This window comes from Anser cygnoides, chromosome 5 (assembly GCF_040182565.1).
Source record: "Anser cygnoides isolate HZ-2024a breed goose chromosome 5, Taihu_goose_T2T_genome, whole genome shotgun sequence".
Lineage (NCBI taxonomy): Eukaryota > Metazoa > Chordata > Aves > Anseriformes > Anatidae > Anser > Anser cygnoides.
This window is the reverse complement of record NC_089877.1, coordinates 56,016,957-56,036,845: the sequence shown is the minus strand read 5'-3', so window position 1 is coordinate 56,036,845 and position 19,889 is coordinate 56,016,957. Positions and strand designations below refer to the sequence as shown.

The 19,889-nt window shown below is 49.9% G+C and overlaps 1 protein-coding gene across 3 annotated transcripts in view; it reads right to left on the bottom strand.

Moving 5' to 3' along the window:
• Positions 1 to 3,094: 3,094 nt before the first annotated feature.
• Positions 3,095 to 19,889, bottom strand: part of EXOC3L4 (exocyst complex component 3 like 4) — a 29,828-nt gene continuing 13,033 nt past the window's right edge. The window contains exons 7-12 of one of the 3 annotated variants that reach the window (XM_066998392.1): positions 19,652 to 19,747; positions 17,373 to 17,487; positions 15,927 to 16,049; positions 15,151 to 15,303; positions 14,434 to 14,555; positions 3,095 to 3,216 (exon numbers count right to left, since the gene is read on the bottom strand). In XM_066998392.1, coding sequence (XP_066854493.1) covers positions 3,165 to 3,216; positions 14,434 to 14,555; positions 15,151 to 15,303; positions 15,927 to 16,049; positions 17,373 to 17,487; positions 19,652 to 19,747 — 661 coding nt within the window. In that variant the 3' untranslated portion in view covers positions 3,095 to 3,164. Of the gene's footprint in view, positions 3,217 to 9,872; positions 12,742 to 14,433; positions 14,556 to 15,150; positions 15,304 to 15,926; positions 16,050 to 17,372; positions 17,488 to 19,651; positions 19,748 to 19,889 lie in introns of those variants that run through there. The other 2 variants (XM_066998391.1, XM_048069861.2) reach the window with 2 other exon arrangements.

Sequence of the window (19,889 nt, the reverse complement as noted above, 5' to 3'; positions counted from 1 at the left end):
CAGAGGCTGATCTCACTGCTGGATTACTGATGTCACCTCCCTCCTCTCCTGGGAAGCTGCTGTGGGGCAGCCAGCAGACTCAGCACCTGGTTACTGCACCTGGGATGATTTCTGGTTTATGTACAGCTGTGGTCTAATGCAAAGTGCCAAAAACGGTACAGAGACTTAAAGCTGAGTGTGAGCCATGAGCTTGCATGGTGTTGCTGGAGCTCTCCCCTCAGTCCCAGCAGCCTGGCTGCTGACACCCACACTCAGTTTAAGGGGGGTAAAGGGGGGACAACTACGGAAACCCAGTGTGGGGGCATACCCTGGTGGAAGATGTAGCTGAGGACTGATGTTTGTGCTGGAAGGAAGCTCTGGGCTGAGCGGGCATGGTGTCAAACAACAGATGCTTCTCCTGGTCTGTGCCACTTTGGCAGCCCACCCTCTGGGGCTGCTGCCTTCATCTCTGGGATTGCCTCCCCTAAACAAGCACAGCAACAGGGAAAGAAAATCCACCCCCACGATATCCACCAAAACAGGAAGCAGAAGCAGGGGGCACACTCAGACCCATGATCTCCGGTCACTGGGAAACACTGATTCATCTCAGGGCAGCCTGTGGGCTGCGCTGGCCAGAGGGATCGATCCCCTCTGAGGGGAACTGCCTGAGCCTGGGTTACCTGCCTGACAGTCTGTGGCATTGCCATGGGACCAAAACATAGGCTTGCATGTCAGATTGAAAATCGTGGGAAAGATGAAACGGTGCAAAATTTGGTCCTGAAGAGCAGTGACTTTGCGTGTGTGATGGCAATGTGCTGTTACAGCTGGTTTTCAGGGCAGCACGGTGCAGCTGGAGGCAAGCTTGGTGCTGCATCTGCTGACCTTTTTGTGCAGGAGGCCAGAGGATGTGGTTCCTGAGGGTTGCACACACCCCTGGCTCGGGGCACGGCCGTGCAGGTGGTGCTCCTGGCTGTCTGCATGCAGAGGATGCTCTTCTGGACACAGCAGAACCCCAGGGCTGCATTGCTTTCCCTGCCCTTGATTGTGTGATCTTTGCAGGACACATAGGTGTCTGTACCCAGTTACGCAGCAGATTTGCAGTGGAGACTCAGTGACACGTCTCAGGCCTGCTAAAACCTCTCTTTAAATATTCGGGGGCGTCCTTCTGGCTCAGAAGCTTCACTACTGGCTTCTGAGACCTGTGTCTCACCCCCAGCTTAACACAGGAGACTCCTGCAGCGAGCAACACGGGACAGACCAAGGGAGTCTGATGCTCAGCTTGCGTTAGCAAATGTAGCTGCTGCAAATCTGCAGGCACCCTTGGTTTTCTTGGATAAATGTCTGTACAGAACAATTTATGTGAGCTACAAAGTAGATTCACATCATGGGGTCTGTTGCTGGGCCTCATCTTTCGCTACTGTAAATTAACTTCAGTGGGGCCAGGGTAATTCTGCCAGCATGCAGGGGAACGGGAAGCATCTTGTAATTGGGCCTTAAATTAACCACTCAGAGCTTAGGTGTCATCCTTCAGATGCTGCATTTACCCGAAACAAATCTATCGCTTCAAACCCCTGCTGATCAGCAGGATCATTGCATTGCTTGTCTGTGTAGTCTGCTTCCCGAGACAGGCATCTTGTATTGATGTATATGAAGTTGTCTAATGGCTAACCAAGTTATACCAGGCTGCACATATTTTGGTACTGCATGGAAATTTTTATGTGTTCTGTAACTACTACTCAGAATGCATTGCATAGGGCTACACTTTCTGTATTTATAGTTTATGCTGTTGAAGAAGTTATCTTAAGTCTGTGGTTTTGAGAATTCCTGGCTTTTGCAGTCTCTTCATTAATATGCATGACAAATTTCTCAGCTGTAACCTATTCTTAAAAGCAAGAGGTGCTTCAGAGATTTGTAATTTCATTTTCCAGTTGCTTCCACAAGTTTGAACACTGAACTCACATGGGATCATTCACCTCTTCCCTGTTGAGCATTAAAGCCTTTCTTACTAGCAATCATAACACCCAAATTTAGATGGGCAGAAGACTGCAAAAGGGATGTCTCTACCAAAAAAAAATAAAAAATGCTGTGAATCCTTTGCACTAGAGAATGAATAATTTGTTCTGCCTATGAAAATGAAGAGAATATAAACAAGAAGTACTGATAAGGACATTATTCTGAAGAGAAATTTGAATTTCCTCTTTCTGCATGCTGGAAAGCCAATATCCTTCTGTGCCAGCTAAAGGTGTGTCAAGAAGCAGATCATTACAAGGGTAATAGTTTTCTTACTGGAACATGTTAATTCAATGCACTTAGACAATGAATGGTATTGGAGAGTTTTGTTCAAGCTTGTTTTAATTACTTTTATTACCATACAGGGAAACTATTAATTTCCCTTTGGGATTTCCCATCAGCTGAGCTAATTTGTCCCAAGTAAATCCAGCTGTGCACACTTCAATATTAAGGTAGCAAGAGGGCTGGATATGGGTGGGTGGCAGTGGTTCTGTGGGTGAATAGGCATCACCTGGGTGAGTCAGAAATACCTCTTCTGGTTCTGCTCCCTCTGGGATACTTTGATAGAAGTGGTGCATGTGCAGATGGGATTAACAGGAGAGAATTTGCGATGCTTGTTAAACTGTGGTGTGAAAGGCCAAGAGATCACACTGGCCGTATCTATCCAGCTCAGTTCAGGAGTTCATATGGCTTGGGATCAGCAAAGGGCTGAAAGTCTGAATTCTGAAGACTTGCTTAGATCTGGAGCCCCAGCTCCTTGCCCTGAGTGGAGGGACATGGGGGGTCAGCAAGCTCTGGAGGTGCTTTTTGGCTCCAAAGGCGGCGTCTGGTCAACATCTGAGGCAAAGCAGCTGGTAAGCAGAGGGAGGTCTGGAGGAGATTGTTCCAGCTCTGAAGGCTGATGCGTATTTTAACTTAGACCACTCAGATCATAAAAGGATTGTTTGGATGATGTGCTCACCAAAATATGTTGCTTCTGATTGATTGGAGTGCCTTTCTCTCCAGTACTGATGACTGCAAGTAACGGAAACGAGCTCTTTTTCTCCATCAGCAACCAAGCTCAGAAGATCTGTAGTGATATGCCCAAATACCACTTGGAGCACAGGGATGGTGAGATTGCGAGGGTAGGAAAAGAACAAAGGAACTGAGAGGTGAGGGTAACAAAGCAGGTTGTCTCAAGCTACTAACTGCTGTGAGAAAATGTTCTGTGGTAGGCGATGACGCTTCCTGTGAAAGACATAAGCATTGGTAAGCAAAGACAGTGGGCCCAGGACTTTTCCTCCCAGACAAATACATGAGGTCACTGGGATGAAGCTTTCCTTCCTCTTGTGCTTCCTCTGTGTGTCAGTGAACTGAGATCCTCCTTGGCTGCAGTATCTGGACATCTAGATGTCCCAGGGGCCAGCTTCCGTGAGTGGAGAGTACCTCCAGGTGGGGAGAGTCCTGCTTCAGCACCAGCCCAAAGACTTTCAGGCTGACAAGACTGGTGTTTCCAGCCAGTTTGGGACACTGTCTAACCGTGGCAGCTGTGGGAAAGGGTTTTGCACAGCGAGCAGAAGTCAGCAGTAAGTTCACTTCAGTATTCAGAGGAACATCTAGCTTTGGGATTGAGCTCAAAATTGATATTTTTTGATAATTAAGTATAACACTCCTCTTTCAAAATTATCACAGAAACACACTAAGGGGTGGACTCCTGCTACCTTTGAAGCTTGCTTGTGGCCTTCTCTGAAGAACTCCTTGTGGGGGTTATATTTTGCGGTAGGCAAGAAGCAGACTCTTCCCTTACAGCTCTAATAGCTCGGTCTGAACTTAAAGGAGACTGTCAAGTTGGCTAATTCCAGTAAAAACATCTTACTGTTAGAAGGTAACACCTGAATGTTAAAAAAATAAATAAAAGTAGTTCTGAAGTATTGAAGGACTATGATTTGGCAGCTACAGAGGTGTGACCCCCTTTTGAGAACTTTGTTACCGCTGACACAAGCCTCACAAGTTGGTAGTTCTGCCATCTCCAGCCACGTTTGAATTGAACCAGCTGTACAGAGCTTTCCTGATTTTGGTTTCTACTGGCACCAAAAATCCTACATGTCTGAGTCATGGGCCAGGAATTCAAATCTGACAGGAATGCCCTAAATCTTTGTTGAAGGAGGGGCTTACATGCGGTGTGGTCTGCATCCCCACCCTGATATTTCTGCTCGAGGAGCGGTCTGTAGCTGAGGCCGATGACACCTTGGCCGTGATATTTCTGGCAGGGGAGGCATCTGCGTCTGAGGCTGCCCCGGGACCTTCCCCAATGTCTGTGGGGGGCAGGTGTGCATTTCTGGGGTTGTCCTGCCTCCCTGCCCTGACTGGGGGCTGCAGGAGGGGTCCGTGCCTGAGGTTTCAGGGCCCAGCTGTCCCTGACATGCTCACAGCACACAGCAGTGTGCTGGAGCAGGGCCTGCTCGCCGTGACATCCCTGCCAGCCGCACATTCCCTGTCCGCTGTCCGTGTCCCCTCGGCCTGGGACAAATGCAAATCCCCGTGCAAGGAGCCGCTCTCAGACCGGCTGGCACCCTTAACGCACGCGCTGTGGTGACCTGGTGAGCAGCAGCGGGCAGGGAGGAAGGGTGTAGCTCCTTCCCTTCACCGGCGTGAAGGCTGAAGGAAACTGGAAGTGCCTTTCCCTGTTGTGGAAGCCCAGTCATCTCCGCACAGAAAGGGAACACGTGTTTCCTGCTGCCCAGCGCCACTCAGGGGATGCATGGCACGCTGTGGGGCACAGCCGCAGGTTCATGTCTGCGATGGGCTCAGCGAGGCGCTTGCAGGAGCCCAGGGTCACCTCTGCTGGTACCACCGACAAGGTGGGACACACCGCTGCTTTGGGGAAGCCTCAGGTCCTCTGAGAGAAAAGCACTGTGTTTTTTTATCACCCCATTTTTAATGTACTCCAGCACTTCCTACCCCACAGTTCTTTATTTTTACCTAGCTCGCACTTCCTCCTTTATGTCACACTGCTTCTCTATCGACACCTTCCGAATGCCCACGGTGAACACGGGCAGCAACATAACACACAGCGATCTCTGTAGATGGTGTGTGTGCTTGCAAGATGCACGTTGTTTTTCTCACCAGCAGTGCCAAAACCCCTCTGCAGCAGCCAGAGCTCCTTCAGCCATGCCAGCGGAGCTGCTCGAGTACCTGCTGCCGGCGGCTGTGGGGGAAATGCTTCCACTCGTGTTGAAATTTGTCCTCACAAGCACTCAGCCCCTTGCTCTTCCCCGGATGCTGAGGGCTGTGCCTAATTTTAGGTTGGAGACTGGACACTGATCCCAAAGGTCACTGGGTGGCACCGCATCCTGCCTGGCCGTTCCGGTGGTGGCAGCGCCGTGTCTGGGCCTGGTAGGACTGAGCAGGGTGTCCCCAGCCCAGCTGCCTGTCCTCCCCATCGCTTGCTGCCTTGCGTCCTCTTTTTGCACAAAGTCACCCCGAGGGGGAAAGTACAGGGGGGGAAACACGTGAGAAACTGCAACAGCAGTACCTCTTTTTGAGGTCTCGAAGGGAAGACACCAAGGAGTTCTTCTGTTTTAAGCTTCCTGTTGTGTCCCCAGAGCTTGCCAGTTTCTATTCCCAGGCGCTCTCCTGCTGGGATCTCCTCTCATGTCCAAGCCAATTCAGGCTTGGCCAGTGGCACAGAGGGAAGTTTCCGGGGGAAATCCAAATGGCTGTGAGGACTCAGCAGCTGGCATTTCAAACCCTCTGAGTCAGTGAGGAATAAATCCTGCACTGTTGAAATCGGCAGTTTTTGCTATCCAGTTTACTGGCAGAAAGGCTCTTCATCTCTTCATAAATACAGGCATATTCCTGAGTGAGGTCTGCACATCTCCTGAGGACTGAAATTCCCAACGACTTTTCAAAAAATACTCCTGTTTCCTCAGCAAACATCTGAAGAACACTGCTAGATCTTCAGATTGGTAATGGTTTTCTTCACCCCCACGTGCCCGGAGGAGCCCGTGCTGCTGCGGTGGGTAGGGTGCTTTGTGCATATTTGCTCTCGTGGGAGTTGTCCCAGCAGTGCAGAGGCCAGACCTGGATCTTTCCTAAACCACCTTGGCACTGGCTGGGGTTGTCATAGTACTTCTAACACTCCCCAGTGCAATAAAATTAGCAAATATTGGAGAAGGATAAGGAAAATAATATTCCAATGCCTATGCAAGAGCAGTATTTTGGATGCAATATTGAAGTGTATCCTCCATGTGTGCACTTCTAACTCTTTCAGGCTTCTGTCTGCACTCTGAAGAAGCAGCTTCACTTATGGGAGCTTAATAGGGCTGTTACTTATAGTGTTAAAGAAACATTTTTTTTTTAATTTTATTTTATTTTTACTATGGAAAAGAATATTCCTTAGAGGATTCTGCTCAGTACCTCCCATGCAAGCATTTTCCCAGAAACAGAGCTGTAAAAGCAACAATGCAGTTCATTTTTTCGTGTCATGACTAAAACAATGGATTTTGAATCTATATACTGTGGCCCAAGGCTAACTGATTGTGGTGAAATAGCAGCTGTCATTTGTAATGGGTTGCAAATAACTCTGGCAAACTGAATGAAATTGCTGTGAGTTTTTCTGCCTATCTGTAAACGGTTTTGTTAACTCAAGATTTTCTCCTGCTATAGTTTAATAAAGCAAAACTAGGCACCTATTCAAGTATTCTGGCCCTGTTGTGAGCAAAACAAGTTTTTTTGTTTTTTGTTTTTGTTTAATTACTCTGCTCAAGAAACACAACCTTGAGTTGTTTCAGTATTTAATCATTCATAAAAGGCATTTACATGGAAATCAGGAACACCAGAACTGAGGGTCAGGGCCAAAAGCTGAGAGTTCAGATTCAAGGCGGGGAGGCAAGCAGCAGCCCCCTTCCCCTGAAACACCATGGTAGGACTGCGCAGTGTGGGCTGCTGGGTGGGGGCTATGTCACCACGGTAGTGAATAAATGAGAAAAAGTAACTTGGTTTTAAAAAAAAAAAAAAAAAAGATTTCTTTTTCCCAAGTGAAACAGAGCTGCAGGGATGTAATGCCACCAGGCTGTGCATCCAGTTGTAGGACCGGGGTAGCCACAGGCTTCCAAATCTGTAGGAGCTGTTGCTACTTGATGGAGCTTGCTGGGAAAAAAAAAAAACTTCTTATTGCAGACAAATCGAGCCTGGCCCTTGGACTGTTCCTGCTCCCCGTGCGTCTCGCTGAAGGCAGCACACACATCATCCCGGGGACGGTCTTTGTTTCGCAGGGTGACTAACGGCTGCTTAGCAAGAGCACCGCGTGGATTCAGCCTTGAGATCACCAAGGGAAGGAGGCATCGAGGGCTTTTGCTCGTGCTTTGAAGGGCCCAAGGCCTGTTGGTTTGAAGGGCTCTCCAGATGAAAGCACGTGTAAGGTGTTCTTGCACTGTACTCAGGGAAGCGGATGGTCTATTCGTGTAAGTGACGTGCTTTTGGAGACAAAAGCCACTTTTTTTTTTTGGCCTTGCTCCTCCTAATGATGATTAATTCCATGATTTATCTACTCAGGCGCCTTCTGTTCACAGCACAGCTCCTTCGGGAAGTATTTTTTCCCAGGTTTCAGAAAAAGTATTATAAAAATCATGAGCTTCCTCCCTCCGGAGATGATCCCCATCATTTTGTCCCTTGCTCAGGACACCAGACTGTTCTGGCAACTTTGTTTTTCCTTAGATTACCCGTGATGAACTTCAGCAGAAAAAACTGCTTGATGCATGCATGCGAGAGAAACTCCCCTACCTTGCTTTTGCTCACCGTGTGCTACGACCGACGATGAAGCCGCATCTCGAGTATTGGGTTCAGGTTTGGGCCCTCACTACAAGAAGGACATCGAGGCCCTGGAACGTGCCCAGAGCAGGGCTACGAAGCTGGTGAAGGGCCTGGACCACAAGTCTTGTGGGGAGCGGCTGAGGGAAACCGGGGTTGTTTGGTCTGGAGGAGGCTCAGGGCAGACCTTACTGTACTTTACAGTTGCCTTAAAGGAGGCTATAGCAAGGTGGGGACTGGGCTCTTCCCTCAGACACCTGCCTCGATGGCTGCTAAGTGCCACCAATTCCAGTGATGCCACGCTGGCCTCAGCCTCTCAGCAGCGCTTGTGGCGCCTCTAACCTGGATCTCCTCTGCTGTAGCAGAAAGTCCTTTCCCCATGTCTGATCCCCACAGAAAATGGAGGCAGCTTCTTCCTTCCCTTTTGCGGTCATTTTTTAACTGGTTGGAAGATTGCTGTGTTTGTCCTCTCTGCCTTCCCTGGAAACACTTTTTTAGTCCATAGACTGATAAAAGTTGAAGTCCCCTGCTCTACAAGTGTAAAGCAACCCTGTGTTTCTTTGCAGATGCAGTTTTCTTGGCTTTCTGCTCATGATCAGCATCTTTCTCCCAGCCTAAGCCCTTCCAGGGGCTGCGAGCAGCCGGGGGGTGGCTCGGCGTGTCACATAAATACCCTTTTCTGCCTTCAGGCTTGGTTTGCTCTATCTGTAATTGTGTAATGCTGTTCACACAAAGGCAGTTTTTTCTCACTCCACGCCAGTCTCCCTGCAGTCCTGGGAACCCAGGCATGACCCGTCATCGTGTGATGGAGCTCATGGCAGCTCCCCACTCCCAGAGAATTGCCATGTATCCAGCTGGCAAAAATACTACACCAGATTTTTGTTTATTTTTTATTTTTCTGGGCGTTTCCTGCTTTTTTTTCTTTAAATTCATTTTCTGGGATAACACATTTGAATGAATTCACATGAATTTATGAATATAAACATCTGGTACTGCACTGGAAGCCTATCAGAGGGTATTTGCAGTGCTCTCTTCAACAGAGTTTAATATAGGGAGTCAAAGCTCACGTTTTTTCAGTATCCTTCGGCAAGTAGTCACAGTCATGTGGCCATGGGATTAGAGGATTTTTTTCTTTATGACTTGTTGTCATTATTCCTTAAAACGTAACTCATTTTTACCACACATTGGTTTACATCAGCCTTGACTTTTTCCCAATACTGTCTCGTAATTGTTAAAGTAAATACTTTAAATGCTACAGCAATCTGACTGATCTCTGGCACTTTTGGGGGGAGAGGTGTGCCAGTCCCAGCGCTAATTTTGTGTCGTCATTAGCAGCCTTGCCTGAAAATGTCCCGAGGGATGGAAGCGCACAGTGGTGCTGAGCAGGGTGCTGCTGAGCCTGCCCAGACTGTGTTGTTCAGTCACACCAGCACACAGGGAACCCAGGTGACTGGCTTAGCAGCAGTGAATCCATCCATGACAAGGTTTCCTGGAGAAATTTACAAAACGCACAGGATAAATATTTGCCGAACACCAGCGCTTTGGTGAACTGAGATACAGAATTTCCAAAGTCATTAAGTCTAAAACTAATACAACTTTGCTTTTCAGTTACCCCTGATATAATAATGCTTTCTTCCCGGTCATGCTTGCTGGGTGGTGTTGGGTTCCATTTCCCTGCGTATGAAGTGGGTGTGATATGGCAATCCACCCCCCGATGCTCATCCTCAATACGTTAACCCGGCTGAGCTCCTTGCCAAAAGGCACCACCACACTGCGGGGAGCCAAACATCATGGTGCTGCTGCGCTGAAGGGCATTGCTGGAATATGTTGAGGCGTTACCTTTCACCGTGTTATCTTGGTTTATTCCCTCCTTGCTTGGCAGGAGCCGGATTTTCCCAGCCTGGCCTCACGGAGGCTGGCCTGTGATAAACCACAGCCTGATGGCCACCCCGGCTGCTGGCTCTGGTGCCTGGGACAGAGAGGACTGAAGGTACCTCTTTTCATCCCAAACCAGAAACAAACAGTATTACAAAAGAGCAAAGAGCTCCCAAACAAAAATATTTGTCACCACCCACACAGGGCTGTGAGTGTGCCAGATCTCTGCCTGAAATGCTGCATTAGATCCTGAGAAGCTAAACCTGGACAGAGATTGTCTCTTCTGATGCTTTTGAGGAAGTCTTGTTCACCTTTGGCACATGCAGGGCTGGAGTGAGCTGTGTCTCCCCAGGGCAGGGAATGCAGCTGCCTACTGGGGTGAGGAGAGGACTGACGGGGAAAACACAGGGCAACCACAGAGGGATTTAGCAGGGTAACAACTGAGCTCCTTGGCATTTTCGTACAAGAGCAGTGTATTTCCCAATAAAAGCTCCAGGAGGCCTTTCTTCTGTTTTATTGGAATGTGAAATATGGTCCTAATGAAAAAGGGATGCTTTGCAGAACAGGGCTGGATAGCAGCAGCTTATTTCAGAAAGCGTAGACCAGACCGAGCATACTTCTGCCTGGATATCCCCCCCCCCCCCCCCCCGTCCGCCCAGCAGCTCCCTCTCCTCTTGGGGACAGGGCAGAACCAAACCATACCAAACCATGGGCTCGCCCCAACAACATTTAGCCTTTGGCAGGTTTAATGCATGGAGGAAGCAGGCTGTGCTCCTGCGGCTTGCTCATCAGAAGCGTCCCGGGAGAGGCAGTGACAAAGTGCAGGTCACAGTGCCTGGCTTTTCTCTGAGACTTTAGGGTTGCAACTTGCCTTTATTAGAAAATGAGAGACGAGTTCCTGAGCTAATCCCAGGGCCAGCAGCTGGATTCTGAGAAAGGCAACAGCTTTGTGGCAAGACCTCCAGCAAAATAAGAAGGTTGAAAATCTTGTATACACTCAACGCCCTTGAGAAAGTTTCTGTGCCACAGCTGCCTTGCCCAAGGTGCTTGGACCAGAGAGGCACACAGGGCAGAGGGAAACTTCTGGTGGACAAAACCTCTCTAGATGTCCTCTGCAAAGGGCTTTCTTCCCTGGCTCTCCCTTGTGACCCACACGCAGAGGGCTCAGTCAAGCCTCTTTCTCTCCAAGGAGATGCTTACTGAACTGTAGCTTTCCTACTGGGCAAGTAAATGTGCAAATAAAGGAAGATATTTTCTCTGAAGCTATGGACAGCTGACACTCGCCCACAGAAGAGCTCTGCACATCTTCCAGGATATGATATATCGCTTCTACAAATGATGTATCACCTCTACAAATGATATATCGGTTCTCTTCCATAGCAAACACAGAGAGTCCCAAAGCTGAGGATTTGCAGGAATTGTCATGAGCTATGTAAAAAAATGATGAAGGGCAGAAACTTCCTCCCAGGATTACCTGCCTCAGACTCACAATTTCTACCCAATTTTCAAAGCCGTCTTAAGAAAAACACCTCATCTTTCCTGCAAAGTTAGCAAGTCTGCCTTGGATTTTTTTTTTTCAAGTGATGACTGCAATTAAAGGTGCACTCTGAATCTCTTATCCATCAAAGCACATCCCTTGGCCTGTTATCAGGCCCGCTGCTCGCATGGGCTGAAGTTGATTCAGGTGAAAACAGGAGCAAGGGAAAAGAAAGAGGCTCAGTGCTGGTGATCTAATCTCCCAGTGTCTGCAGCAGACAAATTAGCGCTCAAGGCTATGCCCTGTCCACATTTATCACATTAATTGATAGATCATAAACATGTCTCCGTACAGAGTCTTGGATTAAGTCCTGCAGAAGGCAACCTAAAGGACAAATTGGATTAAATAAAATCAGATTTGTATGGCTGTAGGCTTCTGGCTGTCTCTTTCATTCTGCCCTGCAGACGCTGTGTGTAATGCTTTGAGTCCTTCGCAGAATAAATCGGTGTCGGTGCACCCTGCTCAGAGGGGTGATGTTGGTCCATGCCAGGAAGGATCCCGTCTGTAGCACTATTCCTGTCCACCTCACGTGAAGCTCATACCGCAGTCAGATTGTACCAGATTTGATAAAATACATTTGTACATGCAAGAAAACAGACTACAGGCAGGGTGGCCCTTTTTACCCTGGGGAAAGGAGGACACACAGCCTCGCTCCACGTGGCATGTTTGACCGGGCACGTGCCCACACAGAGAGGGAGTGATGGCATGAACATGTCTTGGGTCCGACACGAGATTTGCAGTGAGGAGACTCTGCCGAAACACCAGAAGGGACAAGGGACACGGGGCCCATCCTGGAGCGCAGTGCTCCACGCACTGTGTGTGTCGGCAGCGGGGTCTGGTCACCCTCCAAGGCTGTGCTCCTCAGGCAGGTGGTGGTGTGTGGTGTCAGGTCACAACGTCACCCAGCTCGCGTCACGCTAGCGTGGGCAGCTTGTTCACGGGGCAGGATGTAAGGTTTGGGTGCTACCACATCCCTGCCCAAGCTCTGCTCCCGGCTTGCTCAGGGACACTAATTACAAAGGAGGCTGTTGTTCTCGTGCCGCTGTGTAATTAGGCGTCACACAGGCCAAGCCTTAATATAGCCCTGCGTGAACTCCTTTTGGTTCTCTCCTCTTCTCCAAAAAGAGACCCAAGCTTGGACCAAACAAGCCTCCTAGCAGTAAAATCCGTATATTGAGTGCGGGGTGGACAGTGCTGCCAGGGGCCCTTGCAGGAGGTCAGGCTCTTGGAGCATCCATGGCTTTTGGTTTCGGAACCCAGGGCCCTTTTCCCACAGCGGTTCAAACGTTGTGTTTGCGGAGCCAGGAGGGGTAGCAGCTTTGGGATCACACTGGAGAGGCAGCGTAGGAGGAGGGAGGATGCTAGCTGCTGTGCTGGTCATGTTTCAGAAGCAGCTGATGACTGCCGACACATCGATTTCATCGAAGAGCGTGTTTTCACCCCTGCCGTTGGGGCACTCAGGCGCGCGGTGAAAGCTCTGCCGAAAAATCGCCGCTCTCCTGGTGTACCCCATGCCCCGCAGCATGAGGATGGCCAGGATGTGCTCCTTCCTGCAGAAATCAAGCAAAGCCTCTCAGCCCTAAGGACCAAAGCCACCTCAGAGGTCAGTGACCACCGTGCCACGGCAAAGCGCCGGGGAGGTGTCCCCTCGCCGTGCTGGGGGACCGAGCATGGTGCCACCAGGACCCCCAGGATGAGGTCTGCATCCTCTGGTGCTCAGGGGAATTTCCCCCTCTGTCTCCTCCCACACGTGACGTCTTTTGAAAGCATTCCCAGGAGGCTGCAGACCTTTTATTTAATCATTATTTTGAGTTAAGCAATAGAAGTGCTAATATTTAGGAAGCTGACAAGCATTAATTAGATTACAGCTAGGAAAGTGAGTCTGGAAACATACCCTGTTCCAGTAAGCTCAGTATACACGGAATCAGAAACCTTTTCAAGAGCTCAGGGGAAGAATTAACAAAGGCACAAACAGGAAGATCTGGCTGGTTCTGCCCATTTTTCCAAATTTCATTGTTACAAATAATATTGCTCAATAATGGAAAGCCAGGAAATAAATCGACCAAAAGGACGAGCCTTAAAACCTGTCAGGGCTCTAAAGCTAATGATGAAAAAGTACCACAAATCACAAGCCTGTAAATGGCTTTTCTATCTGGAAAATTATTTTCAAATAGCTAATTCTGACCAGCCCTCATTTACCTTCCCATCCTTCCCAGAACAGGCACTGCCTGCTTTGTCAGCATACTCTGTCCACTGGCATTAAGGCATCTCTTTGCAGAACAGGTGTGTTCACCACGGAAATTACTTAGGAACAGGTTTCTGTTTCAAGTCCTCTCCCTGAATATCCCCACTCAGATAAGCTCCAGGCATACCTGATCCATTCAGGTCGAATCTATCTATGAAAAATGTTGACCCTCAGTTTTGGGGAGAGTGAAATAAACGTAATGTCATTTTTTTTTCTGAATATTTGAGGGCCCACTTCAGTGTTTTGAGCAATCTGTTAAATTTATGGTTTAAACTGATTGCGTAAACATTATCCAGCAGGAACAGTGTAACCCAGTACAAGCACTTTGGCTCTTTTTCTGAAATGACTCTGTTGAAATGGATTTTCTTTCTAGCTGTAACAATCCTTCTCAACGGCTGCTAAAAGAGCTGTGGAAGAGGAGGTAACTTCTGATATGCCGCTGCCCATCCATGCACAATGCTAGTGAGTTTGTTATCTTTTCCAGAAGTATTAAATTTTGCAGATGCTGCTTTGGAACAGCAAATGGAAAGTACAAAAGAAAGAATTTGCGGTTTGTTCCAAAACTTAGTGGTTGCGTTGAGCCCCTTTCAGGACCTGCAGATGAACTGTGTCAATGTCTAGATCACTTGGAGGTCTGGGAATAGGAGACAAACCGTTTGCAGCAAATTGGCGAGCTGCACAAATGCTGCCAAAAGCAACCTGGAGATTTGGAGTGCAACAAGATTCGCTTGGGGCGGTAAAATGAAAAGACGTTGAGGGAACTTGTGTGTATTATAAGATCTATCTGACAGGGGAAAGAAGAGAAGGGATACAGCCACCAGAAAGAAGAATAATGTGTGACTCTCCCTTTTGCTGGCAGCTTGGTTTCTAATTAGTTCTACAGCAGGAGAGAGATGCTGAGGAGCTTTGCCAAGGTGTGGGGTGAGCAGCCACTATTTGGGATGGAGCCCAGCTCTTGGCTGCTGTGTGCAGCTCTGGCTGCTACCATTTCTCCTACCTGATGTCCGGGTAATCCTGACTCAGTTCCTTGACGTACTCCTTGATCCTGTCTTTTTTCTTCTCCCCAACGATATCGGCGATGTGATGTATGGCAGGAAGGAGCCAATCGGAGTCAGAGCCCTGTAAGTAAGGAGGTGCAAGGCGACATTGGTGGGAACGTCTTTGTCACCACTGAGAGGGACCTGCCTTGGCCAGGAAACCACCCCAGTGGGATTTAACAGCCCCAGACACCCGACTTTCTGCAGAACCCGATGAATTCAACTTTGGTTTCCCTGAAAATCCCAGCCTGATGTTGCCTAGCCACAAACCTTGCAAAGAGCCACGAATTTCTCCCCATCACTCTCCTGTATGCAGGCTGTGCTGGGATGGACTCTCGCTGGTGTCACCCCCAATGAGCTACCCAAGTGGCACCCCATGGCTAAGGGAACACGAACAAGGTGCCACAGGATGAGTGTGGTCCTACAGCACGAGAACCTGCCTGTGCCAAGCTTTGAGATCTGAGAGATAAGCTCAGAGTCACCTCCAGGATGGAAGCCCACGGTGCTGACCTGCAGCGACCACCTTGTTTGCTCTGGTTTAAGCTCTTTTATGTTTCGTGGGGCTTGCCCTCCATGAGAGCCTGATGTCTTGGTGTCTTGGTCCCCTGGGGGCAAGCAGGGACATGGTGCCTCTGGGAAATGGGCAGGCAGGGGATGCCAGGAGAGAGCTGACGTACCTGGTCGACGAGCACGTTATTAAGGATTTTGGCCTCCTGGTTCATCCTTTCGCTTACGTGCTGCCGTGTCTCCCTGTTCATCTTCCTCCTGGGTTTGATCACCTGAACAATGTATTCCCTCACCATGTACTTATGAACATGACGTAGAAGCTCCTGTTTAAAAAAAATGCAAACCTCATGTTTTTTCCGTGGTTCCTGTGCAAGGCAATGAGAGAAGGCAGGGGAACCCCTGGGTCTTCAGCAGCAGCTGAGGGGATACAGAAGATGCTCACAGCCCTGCCCTTGGCTGAAAGCTAAGGCAGTGCCCATGGGAATGCCATGGAAATACTCTTCACTCTGAAATGACCATGGTCATATGTTGGCAATTTGGCTCCTCTGTAGCAATGGGAGCTATTTAGGATTGTTTTAAAAGTAGTTTTGGATGATGCTTGCAGATTTTAAATGTAGAGCTGTTGTTACATTTATTTCACAACTGCACAGATGTGAAAGGGACATATGAAGGCATATAAGCCATGGAGTTACAGTGGTCAGTGCTAATATTCACCAATGTTTTTTGTTCCTCTTTAAAGAAATCAGTTCCCATATTTAAACCATAGAAAGGAAAGATATCGCACATTCTCACAGGAATGTTGATCGCCAAGGTGCCCCGTATCAGCAGTTCCCACAGCTCTAAGCAGCCCCCGCTGCTGGGAAAAAGGCTGCAGGTCGGACTACAGCCTGCAAGAGAAAGCAGGACTCCCCAGCATTGCTGTGCCCAGTGTGGGATGAGCCAGTACCTGCCCCAGGGGCTGCCTTGTGTGCTGCAGGTGCTTGGAGAACTGCGAGACCGCTGCAGCCAGTGAGTCCGGCTTTTCCGTTGCCAAAATCCAGTCCTTGGTCAGGATTTTCTTGAGGAGTGGCTGAAAGAAAACCAGCTCGCTGATGTCACCAGGAATATGCAGACTGGCTGATGCATGATGATGCTCTTGCCCTAGAGTTAACGTGCCTCCACAGTGAGCCATGGCTGCTAGTGGCTTCTGGTGGTACCCATAAAGTCCCCAATGGGCCAAGTTCAAATACCCCTTCCCTGGCACGTCCCCTTTGTGCTTTTCTCCACTTAGCTCTCAGGATCTCTGTCTTCAGACTTCCTGCTGGCAATCTTCTTCCCAATTATTTCCTGACTCGTGCCCTCCTGCTGTGCTCCCAGCGTGCTGAAAGGCTGCTCAGAAGTGCTGTGCCCTGGCACTCTCAGTTCTCACGGCATTTGCTCTCTTTTGAGAGAGCAAATTTGAGCTCTCATTTGAGCTCTCTTGCACAATGCCTTGGCTTGTCTCCTTCCTCGCCTGTCCCTAAGGCTCCGACATAAACCCTGCAGTCACTGGAAAGTCCCCTTGGCCAGACAGGCTTATCTTCAGTCAGAGGAGGGCTCTTGGTGTGTGACTGCCTTGGTTTCTGAAAGTTACACTTGGTGATTCGGAAAGTGAATTAAGATGAGTGGGAAGTGGTGGCACTAAAGGCTTGATTTCCCCAATCTCTCTTGTTATTCCAGCCAGAGCCAGTGGACCCCCAACTAGCTGAGAGCAGAAAGCCCCATCTACAGCAGCCAGGAAGCACAAACTGCATCGCAGCACCTTGCTTTTTAGGCCTCTTAACACAAGTTAGCCCAGAGCAGCAGAAACCAGAGCTCCATCATCTTCATGATGAAAGAATCATTTTTTTCTTCACCATGGAAACAGACTGGAAAAATCACGCCAACCAGAAAATATCCTGTCCTGTCTGAAGGGGCTGTGATACATCTTTTAGGCAGAGGTTGATAACAGACCACGATAACAGATCTATGAATAAGTAAGTGTAAGACAAAGTCCTGACAAATTCTGATGTCCTGATAGAAGGAAAAATGCCCTGTTGGTGTTGCCCAGCTGACTTCCCCGGTGCTTCACTATGGGTAAAGTTCCCACTCTGCTTTGCCCCAAAAGCCGAAAGCCACTAAACACCCTTTTCTTTTGGTTGCTCTTGTACTGAACAAATATATACAGTCATAGTCAAAAGCTTCCAGGATACTGGAAGGGTTGCTCTGGGTAAAGGAGGATTTGTACAAGTCAGGCATGACACACTTTGGAGAGACCGTAGCATCGTTTGCTGCACAATGAGGTCCAGTTGGACAAACAATGAAAGGGCAAAGGCCCTCAGCTTCTGCACATACTCTTTATGTAGGGGGAATAGTGTGGCCGAGATCCTCTTACCTGTGTTTTTGTTCTCAATTTATTTAGAAACATGTTTCGGAAGTTCCTTGTCAGAGACACCAAAATCTTTTGCAGTTCTTCAGTGTTGACTTTAAACACTGTTTCCAAGCCTGACCTAAAAAGAATGTGAAACACCAGGGCTTTAATGTTAAAGTATAACCCATTACATTGCCTTCAGCCTTTTAGTCAGATCAGCATCTTCGGCATTTTTTTAACTTTCGTAACTCCTGCACTTCCTCTTGGAAACACTTCATGGGTCAGAATAATGGATCTTTTTGCACAATCTGAAAATTAATTACAAACGGATAACTGTACTCGAAAATCACCTATTTCCTCATCAGATGAGAGCTGTTCAAACATGCGGAGCCATCGCTCGGGCCTTTTCCTTTTCACTTGAGCAATGCTTCTGATAAATGATCTCCAGCTACCTGAGCGAGCGCCGAGGGTCCCGGTGGAAGAGCGGCCGAGCTCCCCGTGCGGGGCCAGGCTGACTCACCCCACACAGGGACTGGGACGGGGAATTACAGGGGGCGAAACCTGCGGAGGTTTCGAGGGAAAGTGTGTCATTTTGGGAGGCTTCACGCTGTCTGATGAGGAAGAAGGCACAAGTTCTGCGAGGTAAATGAGATCTTCAATGATATGTGTTGGCTCCGGGGGCATGGTGAGCCCCTGCCTTTCTCCTCGCTTTACATCGTTGCCCTGCTGTGACGCTCTCTATGGGAACTGAGGCGGCCCTGAAAAACTGCTTGTGATCCCCTGCATTGGATCATGAGTTTGCATGAAAAACCAGCCGAATTGAGGGGATGGGAGCCCCCTTCTCTGAGGACCCAGTGACTGAGCATTTGTGCCCCTGGTTCTTGCTGTGCTGGGGCCCAGGCGGCCCGGGCTGGAGCTTGTGCTTCCAGGGGTCCTTCCCGGCGGTACTCCCACTAATGCTGCTCCATGAAGCTTTGGGGTTTCAGAAACAGATATAGAAGGGCTTTATTGGGAAACCCCTACCCTGTATCACCTTTCCTGAGGAAAAGGAAAAGTTGACGATGAGAGAGCATTTCCCTGGGAAGCACCGTGCAGACGAGGGGTGTTTGCACACTCACGTCTGTTCCCACCCTGCAGAGAAATGGCCTGGCCCTCTCCCAGCTGAAAAGTCGACTACAAAAGACTTAACAGCAAACCCCTCTCCCCAAGCCGGGGGCTCAGTTCCGTAACTAAAGCTAAGTGCCTGAATTTTATATCCTCCCTACAGCCAAGCTCTGCCCGGTGTCTCCTCATCGGCACTGCCCCTGATGCAGGCATGAAGCCAGCCCGTCACCTGCCGGCCCCGAACCCCACATCTCCCATCCCATCCCATCCCATCCCATCCCATCCCATCCCATCCCATCCCATCCCATCCCATCCCATCCCATCCCATCCCATCCCACCCCATCCCACCCCATCCCACATCCCATCCCATCCCATCCCACCCCATCCCGTCCCATCCCATCCCATCCCATCCCATCCCATCCCATCCCATCCCATCCCATCCCATCCCATCCCACCCCACCCCATCCCACCCCATCCCATCCCATCCCATCCCACCCCATCCCATCCCACCCCATCCCACCCCATCCCACCCCATCCCACCCCATCCCATCCCATCCCATCCCACCCCATCCCACCCCATCCCATCCCACCCCATCCCATCCCATCCCACCCTTCCCAGCCCGGGGGAGGCAGGGCCGAGGGCTGGGCGCCGCCTGGAGCCGGCCGGCCGTACTGCGGGCTGCCAGGGGGGTTCCTCCAGCCTCAGGGCGCCTTGCTGGGGTTAGGCTGCTTAACGCAAGAATTAAAACAAAATCAAAGCCAGCCTCCTCCCCGCCATCCTCCTCCGAGGATAAAATGCTGAAAATGAGCCGAACAGGCAAGCGTCGGGTATCCCTGCTCTGCCTCTCCTGCCCGAAGGAGCTGTGCCTGCATCTCTTAGGGAACATCCCCCCCGTGAGGTGAAGGAAGGGCGAGAGGCACCGCACCCCGTGCTGGTGGGGCTGGCCAGCGAGGTCATAGAGCTGGAGCACCCCGGCGCACCCCGGCTGCATGAGGGCTGACAAAGGAGCTCTGCCCTGCTCTTAGCCAAGGCGCGGGCACGTCCCCCTGATCCACCTGCACCCCTGCCGTAGCTCCAGCCTGACCCTGCAATACCCAAGGACACCCTTTTTTGCTGACCCCATCCCTTGGGGGGCACCGCTTGGTCCTTCGCCACCCTGTGATGCCCTGGCTACATGGTGGGGGGACGGAGGACTTACACCAGGTGGTGGAAGCTGTTGATGTAGGCAGCGAAGTAGGGCACGAACACGGGGCTGTCGCGGGCTGCGTTCCACTCCATGAACTCCTCCCCGAACCTGCAGGAGAAACGCAAGGGATGCTATCCTCGGTGGGATCGGGGCTGAGCCAGGCGAGGAGTACGCGTGCTGGGTGTGCACAGGGTGTCAACACACGCTCCTTGCTGGCCCCATCTCTTTCCTCTGCGTATGCGGACATTTT